The 16,466-nt window shown below is 52.1% G+C and overlaps 3 protein-coding genes across 3 annotated transcripts; all 3 read left to right on the top strand.

The window, feature by feature from the left end:
• The first annotated feature begins 4,281 nt into the window (after positions 1-4,281).
• On the top strand, positions 4,282-6,797 carry SMAC4_06024 (uncharacterized protein). The gene is made up of 3 exons (XM_003349281.2): positions 4,282-4,975; positions 5,041-5,492; positions 5,555-6,797. Exons 1-3 carry the CDS (start codon positions 4,475-4,477, stop codon positions 6,267-6,269), a joined length of 1,668 nt encoding a protein of 555 aa, XP_003349329.1. The 5' UTR covers positions 4,282-4,474; the 3' UTR covers positions 6,270-6,797.
• Positions 6,798-9,373: 2,576 nt separating this feature from the next.
• SMAC4_06023 (uncharacterized protein) lies at positions 9,374-11,000 on the top strand (the record flags this gene model as incomplete). Its single annotated transcript, XM_003349280.2, has 1 exon — positions 9,374-11,000. The coding sequence occupies one exon, from the start codon at positions 9,374-9,376 to the stop codon at positions 10,742-10,744; it is 1,371 nt and encodes a 456-aa protein (XP_003349328.2). The 3' UTR covers positions 10,745-11,000.
• A 1,099-nt stretch (positions 11,001-12,099) lies between these two features.
• SMAC4_06022 (uncharacterized protein) lies at positions 12,100-13,928 on the top strand. Its single transcript, XM_066090379.1, has 5 exons — positions 12,100-12,474; positions 12,554-12,926; positions 13,017-13,134; positions 13,200-13,267; positions 13,330-13,928. The coding sequence occupies exons 1-5, from the start codon at positions 12,313-12,315 to the stop codon at positions 13,797-13,799; spliced, it is 1,191 nt and encodes a 396-aa protein (XP_065947444.1). The 5' UTR covers positions 12,100-12,312; the 3' UTR covers positions 13,800-13,928.
• The last annotated feature ends 2,538 nt before the right edge of the window (positions 13,929-16,466 follow it).

Raw genomic sequence — 16,466 nt, 5'->3', positions numbered from 1 at the left:
ACGGTAGCGCGCCCGGTGCCTGAACTCCACTGAAATGTTGGGGTCATCAGCAGCGATGTCTTCTTTGGGACAAACATGGAGATGGAGGGTGTCTGTCACTGCGCTGTCCAGTGTCATTGTCGTAACAATGAAATTTGGGTATAAGTGGAAAGTCGTGCCGTGAAAGGTTGGAAGAGAACGTTACGACGATTGTTACCATTTGCTGACATCCATTGCTCACAAAGTAACACAGTCTCACAGAAAGCGGCTCGGCGCGACTCGGTCGTGATGCACCTGTGATCTGTGGGTTGAAGTCTTGTTGGGAGTTAATGGCTACAACTGATAGGTGATAATCACGTCGCCGTCGCCAAACCGCCGGGTGAGGAGATCCGGACCTACGGACCAAGTCACGACACGTAATGGTACCGATGATGCCCAAAACAAACATGAAGCTCTCATTACTACTTACTTCGCAGAGAGAGACACCGAGTAAAATAACCCCGAGTATAGTATGTATGCGTATGCGAGTCAGTGTTGGCGATATCTACCTGACATTCGAACCCGCAAACCGAACCTAATCATTCAACTATGGTACGCTTCGCCCAGATTAGTGGATTATGTATGTAGTGCGCCCACAAAAGCGCCGGTACTAACGTGCAAGTACTGCCGAAGGGGGGTGGTCATTCGTATCGTCTAGTCTTGCCGAGCTGGCGGGATATGCCCTGGGGTTTGATGTCGATACCAGCAGCAGCGGCAGCAGCAGCGGCAGCAGAACTTCTGGACGTCTTCTTTTTTCGGAATCCCCTTTGCGGCTCCCTTGTGGGAGGGCGACAGTCAGCAGCTTGGCTAGAGAAGCCTAGCCCGAGAAACCTGACTCGTTTGGGCTGCCTTGGCAGGCCACGATGTCAGTTCTGGGCATCAAACATTCATGATTCGGTACGTATCTACTTTGATGGATGATGCTAGCCAGCAGACCGGTGGGGAAAGAAGAAAGGGCTTCGAGATGGATGGGTAGACTGGACTGGCAGAGTACGAAATAAAAAGAAGGATATTGTGTTGCGTACCACCAACCTACCTCTACCACCATGATCACATACATATAACTTAACTTCAGCCTCAAACTGATTTGATCCATGTTGTGGTTGTGTTGAGGAGACACCGCTAACACGCGTGCCCAGGACCCTAATTTTGATATGTATGTACTCATGGGTGGTGCGACAAGGCTGGACTTGGACAGGTGATCAACACGCGCTACAAATATACTCGTTGCTTGTGTTGGATCTCATTGCAGACATCATCACCTTGCTGAAGATTCGGTACTGATACTAACTGGGTGTTGCCTAACGGTGCGTGCATTCATCATCATCACCCGTCGTCAGGATCGTCTCTCCCCATCTTCAGAACCTCATCAAGGGTTTTGACAATGAAGGGGCAAGAACAACGTCCGTGCGACCGTTTATCAACCTCCGTGAACCCAAACCCAAACCTAAACCCTTTCGGCTACTGCAACGAAGATCTTTGAATGGATGATATGATTGCAGTTCATCATGGATGGCTGTTCCCCATGGATGGATGACAAGAAAAATCAACATGGTCTTCGAAGTTTAAACGTTGTTGCGTGTGTGGAGTGTATGTATGTATGTATGTAATGCAAATTACCACACGTGCTGAAAGATTAAGGTAGGCGAAATACCGTATCCCCCTTCTGTCTTGACTGGCCCGTGCTGTTAGTGGTTTGTATGGTTCAGGCGGCCGACGACGACCTACACAATAGACAATTCCACGACGGCTCACGACGACGATCATCAAGAAAGCTGCTCCATGTTCTTGTTGCACCACTGCTGCAGAATAATTATTAACGACGGTCCAGTAGGTACAATAAACCTCAACGAGACGAGGGGGGAGAAGCCTGCAGAGGTACGGCGGGAGCGAACCGCGAGCGGGCGGCGATGCATAAGAAAAGACAAATAAGGAGCGGGATGTAGATTGGGAATAGTAACCGACTGCACCATCGGTCGTTGCTTGGGCCAACAGCCCGTCTTTCTTGTCATCCAAAATTACAAGCAGCAAGGGGGCTGTTCCATTCCTTTCGTTCCTGTCCTTCAGAAAGGAATAACAGAGATCCATATTTCCATCACTTATCTGAGATCGTGGAATCTCAAGATGAAAGATGACTGAACCTCAAGATGGATTCTCCATATGCATTGTACGACAGCAGATAGATTAAATTGCACCGGTCGTACATACTCGCGGCATGGAAGGGAGTTCAAGAAAGGATGAAGAGGTAGGGGTCCTCCCCCGCTTGTTTCGAGAAGCACCGAGCGAAGCCATCCTTCATCTTTCCATCAACGAACGAATTAGAATCACCGTTGTCGCCATCACCATGGTTTGCCAAGTATGGCGCTTTGGGATGTACGTGATGGTTGTCGCCATCCTCGAAAGGGGTTTTAATTTGGAGTGTGTCATGATAGGTACACTACTGAAAAAGGGGTTCGTACCTACGTACCCAGACCCAGGTATTAGGAAGCAGAGATGGAACGAATCAAAAGGGTTGAACCATTGTATAGAGGAATTCGAATGTAACCACACGGCGCAAGTTGGACGGGCGTTCACTCGGTCAATTGTTTATTTGGGAATTGCGCCTAGCGATCGTCGCTTATGATGCGTACCTAAACACGGGGCATCAATCACGCGGGAGCTATCATCAGAACCAGTCATTCGGAACGAGACCGAGAGAAGGTCTGATGTGGCCAAGAGGATCTTTTCTACCCAAGAGATGCAGGTTTGACGCCTGGGTTGGTGGTGATGTCGTTCATAGTGGTCCGGAGTTCGGGTTGCATAGCAGCAGGACTTAGTCTTCGGTGCTGTACACTACGTGTAAGGTATCGTACAGAGCCTCACTAGCAGGTAGGTAATGTAATGCCTGATGGAATATGCCCGGCGAAGAATGCCCGGCCTCGGCAGGTTCGGCCGCCACCAACGCACGTTGTTACCAATGAAAGCAGATTGAAGGATTCAGTCACTGACGTTAGAAGGGATGGGGATACACGGCAGAAAGAAAACGTCGCCGGCTCGGCTATCAAATCCAGGATTGACACCTATTTTTGAGCGCGAACAGTTGACCGAGGTGGAAATGCAAACGGTGTGGAATGCGGGTGATCTGGAGGTGTCTTCCATTCTGGGCGGTTGCCGGTGGGTGGCCTGTCTAGCCTGTAAGGTATGATAGCCAAAGTTTCCAAAATCATGACAATGTCGTCAAGGATTCTCGCCCCATGTCTCCGTTGAAGAATAAACAAAGTGCAAGACACGCATCGAAGAATGGAACAATGAAGATTGACGACCGGGAGCAAACAATGCTAATTCGGGACTGGATCGAGACCCAAGACATTCCATACCGTGAGGAAGAAGAGGGAGAATGGATGTAAATCCGGACACTGTAACTGTAACGAAAGGGGGGGTTTTGGCGGTTGTCTCAGGTAAGTTTGCGTAAGGAATGTTACCCGCTGAAATGTGGTTCAGAAGCGTTGTACGGATGCGTTCCTTCACATGACGTTACAATACGGATACGGCTTACAAGGGAGTGTATGATTCAGAATTTCAGACATCTCTTGGGCAACCAAAGGGGGACTAGCCTCGGGAACGGACAGGGGGCGGACCAGACGATTCAAGGCCAAGCTCTGGGTCAAGCTCTCTCGCTCGGCGTTATTCTGCATCTCTCGTGCATGGCGCTGCATGGATGGGACCCAGGACCCCAAGGAGGATGACCACCACGACCTGGAGACCCCATGGAGAACAGAACAACAGGAACAGCACCATCGAGACCACCCCTGAACCACTCCTCCACCACCCTCTGCCTTTCCACACCCTCCACCCAGCCCCAGACCCAACACTCCAGACTCTCTCTCCCCACGATGGAGCTTCCACTGGATTTGGGGTAGAATCTTCCTTCTCCGCAACAAATGGGAGAGGTCCTGCACGCGACCCCGGCGGGACAGCGGCGAAATCCCCAAGGAGCATCTTGCCAAGTCGGGGAAATCGCCCTCTGTCTGGCCTCAGTCTGGCTGGTCTGGGTGCGAATCTCCGTTTTTGACTGGCCGGATCCGACCAAGCCCTCCGCAGCCACCTGATTCCCACCCTCCTAGACCTCCCCCGTCTTCTCCAACTTGGGAGTCTGCATGGGGCATGGGGAAGCCGAAAAAAGTCGAACAAGGTTCCGGAGTGTAACCAAGGACATGGCATGGGCTCTGTATGCTACCATACATTGACCTTTTAAAACATGCAAACCCAATTCACATAAAGAGCTTCCCATCCCGTCTGTCACCCCCCTTTCATAAGCCGCTTTCTTGACTTCCTTTCTGTGTCGTCGAGAAGTGATATACCTCCCTTCATCCCACATCTTCCTTCCTCTCGTCTACTCTTCCTCTTTTCCCTATAACGACAACCAGACAACAAGAAAAGGGAAATCAACAAACAACAAGAGTCACAACAAAACACCATGTCGTCCACTCACGAGAAGGAGACGGCTCCTACAGCGGCCCACGTCTCCGGGCTCGCTCACACCCAAGATGTCGAACGTATCGAAGCCCCCGTCACATGGAAGGCCTACCTCATCTGCGCCTTCGCCTCGTTCGGTGGTATTTTCTTCGGTTATGACTCCGGTTACATCAACGGCGTTCTCGGCGCGCAGATGTTCGTCGATGCCGTCGAAGGCGCCAACTCCGGCCTCACTGCCGTCTCGGAATCTCACCAGTCCCTCATCGTCTCTATCCTGTCCTGCGGTACCTTCTTTGGCGCCCTCATTGCCGGTGATCTCGCCGACATGATTGGCCGCAAGTGGACTGTCGTTCTCGGCTGCCTCATCTACATGATCGGTTGCGTGATCCAGATGATCACTGGTCTTGGTGATGCTCTCGGTGCTATCGTTGCTGGTCGTCTCATTGCTGGTATCGGTGTGGGTTTCGAGTCTGCCGTCGTCATTCTGTACATGTCCGAGATTGTGAGTTCTGCTTACCCTTGATGAGCCCTCTTCAGGTTAGTCAACTAACCACCCAATGTCTGCAGTGCCCTCGCAAGGTCCGTGGTGCCTTGGTCGCCGGTTACCAATTCTGCATCACCATCGGCCTCATGCTTGCCGCTTGCGTCGTCTACGCTACCAAGGAGAGGACCGATACCGGTGTTTACCGTATTCCCATCGGTGTCCAGTTCATCTGGGCTATCATCCTTGCCGGTGGTCTCATGTGCCTTCCCGACTCTCCCCGCTACTTCGTCAAGAAGGGTAACCTCGCTGCCGCTACCAACTCTCTGTCCCGTCTTCGTGGCCAGGACCCCAACTCCGAGTACATCCAGGTCGAGCTTGCTGAGATCGTCGCCAACGAGGAATACGAGCGTCAGCTTATTCCCTCTACCACCTGGTTCGGCTCGTGGGCCAACTGCTTCAAGGGTTCCGTCTGGAAGCCCAACTCTAACCTCCGCAAGACCATCCTTGGTACCTCTCTTCAGATGATGCAGCAATGGTGAGCTCCCCTTCACATTCCTGATGAACCAGGATCGACAAAAATGCTAACAAAAAATTCAGGACCGGTGTCAACTTCATCTTCTACTACTCCACCCCTTTCCTCAAGTCCACCGGCGCCATCAAGGACGAGTTCCTCATCTCCATGGTCTTCACCATCATCAACGTCTTCTCCACCCCTATCTCGTTCTGGACCGTCGAGCGTTTCGGCCGCCGCACCATCCTCTTCTGGGGCGCCCTTGGCATGACAGTCTGCCAGTTTATCGTCGCCATCATCGGTGTCACCGTCGGCTTCAACAAGACCCACCTTGCCGCCGACGGCGATACGTCCATTGCCGACAACATCAACGCCGTCAACGCCCAGATCGCCTTCATCGCCATCTTCATCTTCTTCTTCGCCTCTACCTGGGGTCCCGGTGCCTGGATCTTGATCGGCGAGATCTTCCCTCTCCCCATCCGCTCGCGCGGTGTCGGTCTCTCTACCGCCTCCAACTGGCTCTGGAACACCATCATCGCCGTAATCACCCCTTACATGGTCGGTGAGAAGCGCGGCAACCTCAAGTCGTCCGTCTTCTTCGTCTGGGGCGGTCTCTGCACCTGCGCCTTTGTCTACACTTACTTCCTCGTCCCCGAGACCAAGGGTCTCTCGCTCGAGCAGGTCGATAAGATGATGGAGGAGACCACCCCCAGGACTTCGGCCAAGTGGAAGCCCACTACCACCTTCGCCCACGCCGCTGAGGAGGGCATGCTCAACGTCCCTGCCGAGAAGCAGGTTTAAATCGAGACCTACTACCTAATTTTTGGTGCTTGAGAGACGCTACTGGGTCTCTTTTTGCTGATAAACGAAGAAAGAGAAAGAAAGAAGATGGACAACCACCACCCACGCTTTTCAACCAAACACGGTTGGTCAGCGTTCGACAGAGAGCGAAAAGATGATGATGGATACCCCGGGGCTGTATTTGAGAGAGAAGCGAATGATTTTGATGAGCAAAGCATGTCGGCACGAGAACGATGGATGGGAAATGACATGGGTGAATGGGGAATGATTTTTTCTTCTGGAATATTGCGCGGTTGGATAGGCTTAAAGTTGTTTATGATATCTTGATGCGCTGGCAGGGAGGAGTGATGTACGATGGCGCTGGTGTGTGTGGTGGTTGTCCTGGTGTTGTTGGTTGTTGTTGTTGCTGTTGTTGTCGTTGTCTTCTTTTTCTTTGTCAATCCTCGATACCTTGGTATTACCGACTTGTGTTGGATACCGTAACTACTATACCACCAACCTTACTTAATTGATTATATCAACCGCATAAAATGATCTCCTTATCGTGAAGTGCACACTTGTGTTTTAAGATTATGGTTTAACGTTCGCGATGTCAAGAAGCATTCCACGGTACTTGCCCATGCCGAGAAGTAACGACACTCGTCGGCTGCAATCCCGTGATAGCTTCACGAGCAGAAAAGGGTAGCAAAAGGAGGGGCAAAGGGAGAAAGAAACCTCCGTTCCACGCCTTCAGTCCGGTACGGCAATCCACGCACTACCTGTCTCACCACTTCTTCACCAGTGATCTCGCGGTTGTCGGTTCCAAGCGTTGTTGAAGACAAGCATTTTCGATCAGGGCATCCATCTGGCATCTACCGAGACTGTGGCGTTTTCCGCACTACGCTAGCGCTGTCCACCTTGTTCCCGCCGACTCCCATGGCCCGTCGTTACTTAGCGAGCGCTTAGAAAATTTCTCTCTAGCGCACTAAAAGTCAACAAGAAATCCGCGCCACACATTTGACAGCCACTTGAACCGCCAAATGTCCCGTCAGATAGGGACATTTCTTTCCTCGCTTCTTTTCTCGGCTCTCGCTCTCGCTCGAGTGTTAGAAGTGTCACAGGTATCCGCGCCCGGGCTGCCTGCTGCCGTGCTCCGAAATAGGAGGAAGCGAATTGGGAAAAAGAAACAACAAGAACAAAGAAATCTGCCTGCCCCTGGTCTTGGACAACTTGAACAAGACATGGACATGGACATGGACATGCATGTTTCCTGTCTCCTGTTTCCTGTTTTGCTTTGATCGGAGGTTTTTGAAAAAGGAAAGAAGAGCTCAAAACACACCGCTTCTTTTTTGTTAATTTTGTTCCAGTTGTTTCCAGGAGTGCCGAAACCAGATTTTGAGTAACCCGAATCCTCCCAAAGACAAAAAGGCAAAGTGAGACTACTGTACCTCAAATACCATAGGGAGACAGACGAACGTGCGCTGAGACAATGAAAGCCGAATTGGGGAGGGTGTACAGCTAGTGAGGCTGGTACGGCTGGGAGGGACCTGGCTAGACTGGCTCCGATCACCGACCGATGGATGTGGAAGAAGGATTCCACTTGAGCGCTGATGGGAGGAGCCCCGAGACAAGCATCGTGGCATTTTTGCCAATTGCCTGAAAAAGAACAATAAATGGCCGGCCGTCAGGGGTGGTAACTGAACACAGAAACACAAAAGGCTGCATGCAATACCGACCTAAGCCTTGTTGTCAATTATCCAAGACGTTGTGTTAAGGGGTAAAGAGCGGAACCCTAGAGGGCTGGTTTTGGAGTAACAGTGACCGCCGTGGGACAAAAAGGGAGCACACCAAAAAAGATTGACGGGATCGTGCCGCTGATTGAAAGCAATATTGTAATATTGTGGAAAACCGAGGAATGGAAGACGCTCCATCGGAATGTTGATTCTTCAAAAGGGCCCAAGGAGGTAGAGAATGGATCATCTTTTTGGAGGTGATGTCGTGATACATACAGTACCGTGACACGCCAGTTCGGTGAAAGAAGGTGACACAAGATGCAGAAGACCGCGGCCGCCGGCAGGGGGGATGTCTTCAGTTCCGATTAACGGGATAGCTGCTGGCAGGCAACGGTTGGTAGCGTCTGCAGAAATTGACTGAAAACAAAAAAAAAAAAAAGAGAAAAAAATGGTGAACCTGAGGTGATTCGCTGGTGTCGATGTCAATATCGATGGATGAAGATGCAATTCAGGAACAGGTCGTCGCAGTGCCCGTCGTCAAAGGCGGGAGCGGGAACTGCCATGCGTGCCACTCTTGCAGGTGAATGCTTGTCCCGGCTTGGGCCCTCCACTTTTCAGTCATTCGCTTAGGTTCCGGTAAATCGGAAAGTGGGGTGCGGTAGAGCGGGGGCGGGGGTCCTGGACAGAAACCCCGGAGCCGGACATCAACACCAAAGACCCCCCGATCACGACGACATTTGCCGGGCTTTGCCAGTCAAAAACCCCAGGATATAAAGGTGAAGCTCGCGCGCTGTACTTGGTTGAAATTGTCTCCTACTTCCAGGTCCCTGGTGTTTCAATCAGTCGCAGCCGATATCGCAATGCCGGCGGTATGACTGCTCTCCCATCGGACTGCCCCGAGAATCTTGAAATACTCCACCGTGTCCATTGGAGCCCGTATGTGCTGGCGTGGACTGGTGGGCTAGTTTCCCGACTTTCCGCATCCCCGTCTGAGTCCAACAACTGTTTTTCGGCAGTCCGATTTATCGCCAACCGACCTCCACTCTCCTTGAATGACGACATCACGAGCCGCCAAAGGGGTTTGACTGGCAAAACGGGGCCGAGTCGCCGACAACACCTCCCAAAGCTTGGGGGTTATCGTTCCTCCGGAAAAGCTTTGCCCACGCCCAGATCCTCCAAAGCAACATCGCCTCCTACCCCGCACAACGGCAATGGTTGTTTGGACTCTGTGAGCTGAAGCTGGACACGGCAATGCTCCTTTTCACCAAAAGACCCTCCCCAATATGGATAACCGGACCCCGAGGACGGGACCCTTCGACATGAGCCTCCTCCCGCCGGTTGGCCCCGTATTGCTCGCCAAATAACACGATAGGTGGATCTGGGAATGACTGGATGTCGGTAGGCAGCCATGTGAACAAGTGTTATATAGCAAAAGAGACGCCCATATCGAGCCGCCTTGCCTTTCAGCAGCTCACAGTCACACCCTCTTGCTTCTCGAAACCTTGGTACATACTGGGTCCGAAGCTGTCCAACACGGAATCACATCGAATCGAATCCAATATACCCGGGCCGTTCCCACCACGACACACATATAACCACTCAACGATGCCTCTTCCGGCCGGAGTTTACCGCGCGGACCACGTCGGGTCCTTCCTCCGCCCCAAGGCCATCCTCGAGACCCGTGAAAAGGTCGAGAGCCAGGCCGCCACCGCCGAGGATTTGCGCAAGGTCGAGGACGAGCACATTGCTATCGTCGTCCGGGAACAGATCGAGAACGGCCTCCAGTCCGTGACCGACGGTGAATACCGCCGCGCGTGGTTCCACATCGACTTCCTCCAGCATCTGGCCGGCGTCGAGAAGCGCGGCCATGTCGCGTCCACCAACGTCACCTCGCACGGCATGACTCCTCCCCGACTCGTCGTTGTCGGCAAGCTGGGCCACCCGAACGCCATCCAGGTCGACGACTTCAACTACGTGAACCAGCAGGTGGAGGCCGTCAAGGCCTCGTCGGGCGCCAGCCAGACCGTCACCGTCAAGGTGTGCATTCCCAGCCCGACCATGGTGTACTTCCGCGGCGGGCGCGACGCCATCGACGCCGACGCCTACCCCACGCTCGAACCCCTCTTCGATGACATCGCCAAGGCCTACCAGGCCGAGCTCGACGACCTGTACGCCGCCGGCTGCCGCTTCGTCCAGCTGGACGACACCAACCTGGCCTACCTCTGTGACGAGGGCATGAGCAAGGAAGCCGCCCAGCGCCACGGCAAGACCCCCGCCGAGCTGACCAAGCAGTGCGTCGACATCATCAACGCCTCCATCAGCAAGCGGCCCAAGGACATGACCATCGGCATCCACCTGTGCCGCGGCAACTTCCGCTCGCAGTGGTTCGCCCAGGGCGGCTACGAGCCCGTGGCCGAGACCCTCTTCAAGGGGCTCAACGTCGACGTGTACTTCCTCGAGTTCGACGATGCGCGATCCGGCGATTTCTCCCCGCTCCGTCACCTGCCCGAGGACAAGATTGTGGTCTTGGGCGTTATGTCGAGCAAGAAGGCCGAGCTGGACGACAAGGCGGAGATGATCAAGAGGCTGAAGGAGGCGGCGGAATACTGCCCCAAGGGCCTGGACCAGCTCTGCTTGTCGCACCAGTGCGGCTTCAGCTCGACCAAGGAAGGAAACGACTTGACGGTGGAGGAGCAGTGGGCCAAGGTGCGCCTCGAGGTCGAGATTGCCAAGGAGGTTTGGGGTGACGACTTGTCGCAGTAGATGGATGATACCCAGGAAAATCAGTGTCTGTTTAGTTTTGGAAGAAGAAAAAAATGTAGTTCAAACGCGCTGGCCAACACAGATGCCTCAAGATGCACCGCAGTTAATATAAGGATCGCAAAACGATTGCGTGGAAGGGCCCCAAGAGCACATGAGGCAGGAATCGAAGCGCCGATGGATGGTTTTCCGTCATTGGAACTTTGAGCCACTTACCTTACTAAGATGCATTCAAACGAAGCTCAATAGAGATTATCGCTCAAATCATTGTGAAACTGATGCAGTGCAAGCCATCACCACTCGAACACCGTCCCACCGTCTGAGTGTTAAAAAACAGAACAAAGGACAACCAGCCTATGATGTTTACCTAAATACATGTCATACCTGCACCCAACGTGAACAACCAGAGTGAACCAACCCATCACCAGCAAGTCGGATCCGGTACGAAGTATAGAAGATGGTCCCATCAGCTTGTTTCCACGAAAATCGAAAATCAGAAAGCCTCCTGGATGGATGGATGGATGGATGGATGGATACTTGCGGAACTATGGTAGGTAATAGGTCACAGGTCCACTTGGGTGATGATATGGGATATGGGCGATACAAGACCCAGCCAGCCAGCCATCTTTTCCTGGCGCAGACAGAAAGACATCATGGAAACCTTTTCCCCTATCACAATCTTATTCATAAGTCCTCGATACTCCACGTCACGAGCTGGGTGGGCATCATTGAATTACGCTCGCGCATACCTGACCTGTTCCTCAATGCCGCCAACACGAAGCAGAAGCAGCTCAAGCGGTTCATCTGTTGGCGTGTATCACCGGCTTGGCCTTTTCTGATGCGATATGCTATTTTTCTAGCGATTCGTCTTGGGAGATAGTGTCGCACCGCCAATGGACACACAGGACCGTTCGGCAACGGTTGACTAGGTATCCCTTTTGTTTGCGTTGTCCATACGGCTAACTCCAACCGTTGATGCAACCCTAATGATTGCTTGCTTTTCCAGACAATGACCGGCTCCATTCCACTTACACATTGTCGGACAATGAAATCGCGTGGAAATAACCAACGGTGGCGCCGCGGACGGGATAGCCCGCCTAGCCCGCCTGATGTCTAAACCTACCTAACCCGTTGCGTTTCTTTTTTTGTTCATCATCCCTTTTTAACTGCTTCCAACGACGTCGTGGTCTGATTGATGGAGGGGCTTGAAAAGGAAGAGAGCAGTTAAGCGATCTATGTCTATGGGAGTAAAGTATAACAATCACCGATGAATAGAGCTTGGCTGGGTGCCTGGTAGGTGAATGAACATATTTTATCAAGAAGTTCAATGGATCATTCCAATGATTCACGACCAAGAGACTAACTACCTAAATTCTAGATATGGAAAGATGAGGCGCACAACGCCTTTGAGAGTTCCCAGGTAGACGCATTGCACCTAGGATCTTCTACCTTCTTATGTTCCTGTTGGCAGTCTTCAAGCTGTTTACTTCTCTTCTCCTCCTCGTATTCCTACCACTAAGAGTAATGGCCTCAACCATCAGTGGCATGAGATCCCGAAGACACTCACCAAAATGACTTATCCCACTGATACCGACTCGGCGGTCCCCCGCCTGATCGTCACCTTCAGCGTACTGGTTTCCCTAGCCGGCATCACCATGGGCTTCAGGTTCTACTGCAAGCACCGCTACGCCAAGCAGCTAGGCGTTGACGACCTGTTGTTGGGATTTTCCTATGTAAGTTGTTCATGTCACACCAAGACCAACCGAAGTTAGCAACCGATATCCTAACAGATCTACCTACCTTTACCCACAGCTCATCCTCCTCTCGGGCGCCATCTTCACCGCCACAGCCATCAGCCGCGGGTTCGGTCAGCACATCTGGAACATCGAGCTTCTCCAAGACGCCATAACCTCCGCCCGGATAGTATTCAGCGGCGGCTTCTTTGTCTTTCTCGGCATCGCAGTGGCCAAGGCGTCCATCTGCCTCACGCTCTACAACATCGCCCGCAAGAAGTGGCAGAGGTGGTCGCTCGTGTTCGTGGCCGTGTCGGTGCTGATAACGAAGCTGTTGTCGGGCATTTTCATCTTTGTTTCGTGCACGCCTGTCCAAAAAAGGTGGAATCCGATGATCAAGGGGACGTGTTGGGATATTAATGTGTTATGTCGGTATTGGTCCTTTTCGGGAGGTGAGTTTGCTGCCCATGCATGTGGTTCTTCTTTTCAAAGTTTGGGCCTCACCCAAGGAAGAAGCCCCTGACTAACTGACTGCACATTAGCATGGTCGGCGGTGACGGATCTTGCTTTGGTGGTTCTTCCTTGGTCCATCATTTGGCACCTTCAGGTAAAGAGAACAGAAAAGATACTCCTCGGTATTGTCTTGAGCCTCGGGCTTTTGTATGTGTTCCTGGAAACCTGGTCGTGGATTTTGATTGCCGTGCTGACGAGAGGATGGTGTCTAGGACCGGTATTGTTGCTGCCATCAAGACGACGTACATCAAAGGTTCGGATCTGGAGAATGACTTCACATGTTGGTTAGCCATATTTCTTGTCAAACTCGGTGATCATGACTAACCTATTGACATGAGCCAGACGCGGCAGCAGATCTAGTGGTTTGGGAGTCTGCCGAGCTAGGTGTCGCCATCATTGCCATCTCCATCCCATTTGGTCGTCTAGCGGTGCAACACTACTTCAAGAAAAAGCGAGCACACTCCGCAGGAAACACCGCCAGTTGCGTCAGCGGAACCCGGGGCACACGGCTGGCCACCTCCGAGTCAACAATGGTTCGCATGGATGGCAATGAGACGGACGACGACGTGCCTCTTGCCCGGAGACAAACCAACCCAAAAGCCAATGATGCCGTCAGACCCGGTACAGTCTCAATGGAGCAGTTTTCTTTGGAACAGTTCCTGCGTGAGGCTCCAGAGATGCCGGGAACCTGGAGAGAGTCGGGCGGAATCATGCTGACGAGGGAGCTTTCGGTAGGAAGACATCGAAGAAATGTTTCCGATGAGGAGTTGGGATTCCGGGCCTGGTCACCGCCGCCGCCGTCGAATGTTTGAATGGGTGGAAAATCTGGCAAAGCAAGGGTGGGAATTGGTAGTGCGATGCTTGATCGTGACTGCCACGATAGTACTGAACCGAAATTAAAATTGTTTTGTCAACGAGGGAAGGAGGTCGTCAATGTTACCATACAATCTTACCATCACGTATTGGTTCCTGAACTGCGGGCCACTCCGTTGTGCGGAGCCCGTGAATCCCCCATGCAGCCCTATCAATTCATGTCCACTCAGCGGAGGATACAGCTGGTACAGTGTACGTACATACACGTACGTTGCGTAATTTACCACAAACATCCAGCCACCCCTTTAGACAAGAATTATCAGTCCAAACCATGGAGGTCCTCACCGTCCACTACACATCTCATCTCAAAAAAGAAACTCGATATCTCTGGCAGTCCTGGCCAACTTTGCTCTTAGTTTGCATTTATTCCAAGACTCTACAAGGCATTGCCCTGTTTCGTTCTTCCCTCGACCTCCGATCAGTCAGTCAGAATTGTCGTTGTTAGTTTCGGCTGGTTCTCCTCGCTTATCTTCTGCCTGACTGATGTGCCATTTTTTCGAAGCCGCAAAAGATAACTAATACTTAAAATGGACGCCGGTGCGAATTCCAAGGACACTCTCAACGACACTTCCAACAATACTCCCCACGGCTCTTCCAACACCTCGCACAATATCCCTTCCAATTTCTCCTCTAACGACACTTCGAACAATACTTCTGGCGGTAGTTCCAATACCAATTCCAACGACTCTGCGTACGACTCATCCAACGGCTCTCGGGATCTTGCACCAAATGCTCCGGGTCTCGCCCAAAGTTACGCCCGTCTGCTCTCGAAATCAGCTCGCCGCCAGAGATTCATGACTGAAATTCAAGTCTCAACACGTGACACTTGAGAGCCTTCTTCCTCTCCTCCTTAGGACATTTCGAACGACACTTCCAATCATATTTCCAATGACTCTTCCAACGTCACCTCCAACGACTTGCAAAACGCCTCTGAGCAAGATCCGCAAGCAACTCGTCGTCCGGGTTCAAATCGCCACCAGAGGTTGAGGTCGGCATTTCGAGCCCTGATTGAACCCCGCGACCCCCCGTCCTACCCTTCCTATGGGGGTCCAGACGCAGACTGTACGGAGGCCTTACGGGTCTTGCCCTGCTGCGGAGCCTGTTTCGTCGATATGGACAAACCGGAATCAGGTGGTGATCAACCGGAATCGCTCATCACAGTGCTGTATGGCTTGAAGGGCCAGCTTAGCTACGTTGGCCACATAGACCCATTCCCATCCTTCTTTCGCTCCGCTAGCTCACACTTCGGATACACAGTTGAGTCTGCCTATACCATTGTGGACGACAAATGGTGCCTCTACCATACCCACCCTCCCTGGAGACCACTCCCCTCGGTCAAGCGTGAGAGCTGGCCCTTCGATATTGTCCCACGCTACACCGCCATCGCTTATCACCACGATTGCTATGTCACCTTTCCCCACGCCTGTCCGCTTTCTCCAGAGTTAGCCAGGGAAAGACTCTGGCTGGCTTCTGTAGCGAGATATCCTGGTCCCCGTCCGTATTATTACAAAGTCACAAGTCCTACGGTCTACGACATGTCTGAAGTGGCCATCAGGGAAGTTGCCCGCGCGTACGGTCTGCCTGAACTGGCTACTTGTCCGACCGAACTTGTCCCGCTCATTCACGAATATTCCTCGCCAGGTGTCTTCCTATGGAGAGCTATCTTGACTTATACTTTGGCCCTGCAACTCGCTTCACTACCCGATCAAACTTTCACAGAGATCCCTCTGGTTGATATCCGGACTTTGGAGCGAGGAGACTTGCTTCTCCCCTCCGATTGGAAGCACGTGTATCCTACCAATAACGTGGAGTCGGTCATGCGTATCAAGGTTGATAACCGTGGCATCAAGGAGATTCAGGGGCTTCCTCGCCATCCTTCCTTCATTGGGGGTTGGTCCAACAATGTTGGCTTTATCGTCGAGAATGTTTCAACGTTACGTGAATGTACTGCCTGTGTAAAGAACGGCTTTCTCTGTCTCCGTTTTCCAAAGTTTTACAAGTTCGAACTACCGATGTGGGATACGCCAGCTCCGCTTTCCCCGGCCCATACCACACGCCTAATTACCGAGCGTTTTGGGCCTCCGCTCTCTCGATACTTCCCCGTTCACAAAGGAATCTCTACGAGCCACATCCTCAACTTCAAATCAGTCACTGGCTTGACTTTTATGTTCAGCCACAAGACGGATCTCAGATCAATCTTTGCCCATTACAACAATGAAACTGGTCATTACGACTCGGATGTTGTCCAGAAGCTCAAAACGAGGCATCTGTGCTACCTGCCAATTGCCCCAGGAGACGAAATTCTTAACATCGGCATTATTGAGCACGAGAACAGTCGCATCTTTGTTCGCATGCGTCTTACGGGGGACATTATCATAAATCTGAGCACTCATGATAGTATTGGGCGTCCTCAGTACGGGAGAGACCCAGATAGCAGGCCACCGGTGATTTGGAGCAAAACTAAACCTAGAGCGTTGGTGTACGGCCAAGGGTGTGGGCTTCATGAAGACAACATTATTTTCGCAACAAAACACGACCTTGACAATTCCGAAGGAATAGGAACACCGCCCGATGATGTTCGGAGTCTCACCGAAAGCAATATTAGA

The sequence above is a fragment of the Sordaria macrospora genome, chromosome 6, assembly GCF_033870435.1.
Source record: "Sordaria macrospora chromosome 6, complete sequence".
Classification (NCBI taxonomy): Eukaryota; Fungi; Ascomycota; class Sordariomycetes; order Sordariales; family Sordariaceae; genus Sordaria; species Sordaria macrospora.
Note: the sequence above shows the minus strand (reverse complement) of the source record. Positions and strands in the feature narration are given on the sequence as shown.

Bases quoted from the DNA above. Each gene is read 5' to 3' on its own strand.
- SMAC4_06024 (XM_003349281.2), top strand. From the start codon at position 4,475: ATGTCGTCCACTCACGAGAAGGAGACGGCTCCTACAGCGGCCCACGTC. The intron at 4,976-5,040 runs GTGAGTTCTGCT...CAATGTCTGCAG, and splicing joins TTCTGTACATGTCCGAGATT to TGCCCTCGCAAGGTCCGTGG. The intron at 5,493-5,554 runs GTGAGCTCCCCT...CAAAAAATTCAG, and splicing joins CTTCAGATGATGCAGCAATG to GACCGGTGTCAACTTCATCT.
- SMAC4_06022 (XM_066090379.1), top strand. From the start codon at position 12,313: ATGACTTATCCCACTGATACCGACTCGGCGGTCCCCCGCCTGATCGTC. The intron at 12,927-13,016 runs GTGAGTTTGCTG...ACTGCACATTAG, and splicing joins GTATTGGTCCTTTTCGGGAG to CATGGTCGGCGGTGACGGAT. The intron at 13,135-13,199 runs GTATGTGTTCCT...GATGGTGTCTAG, and splicing joins GTCTTGAGCCTCGGGCTTTT to GACCGGTATTGTTGCTGCCA.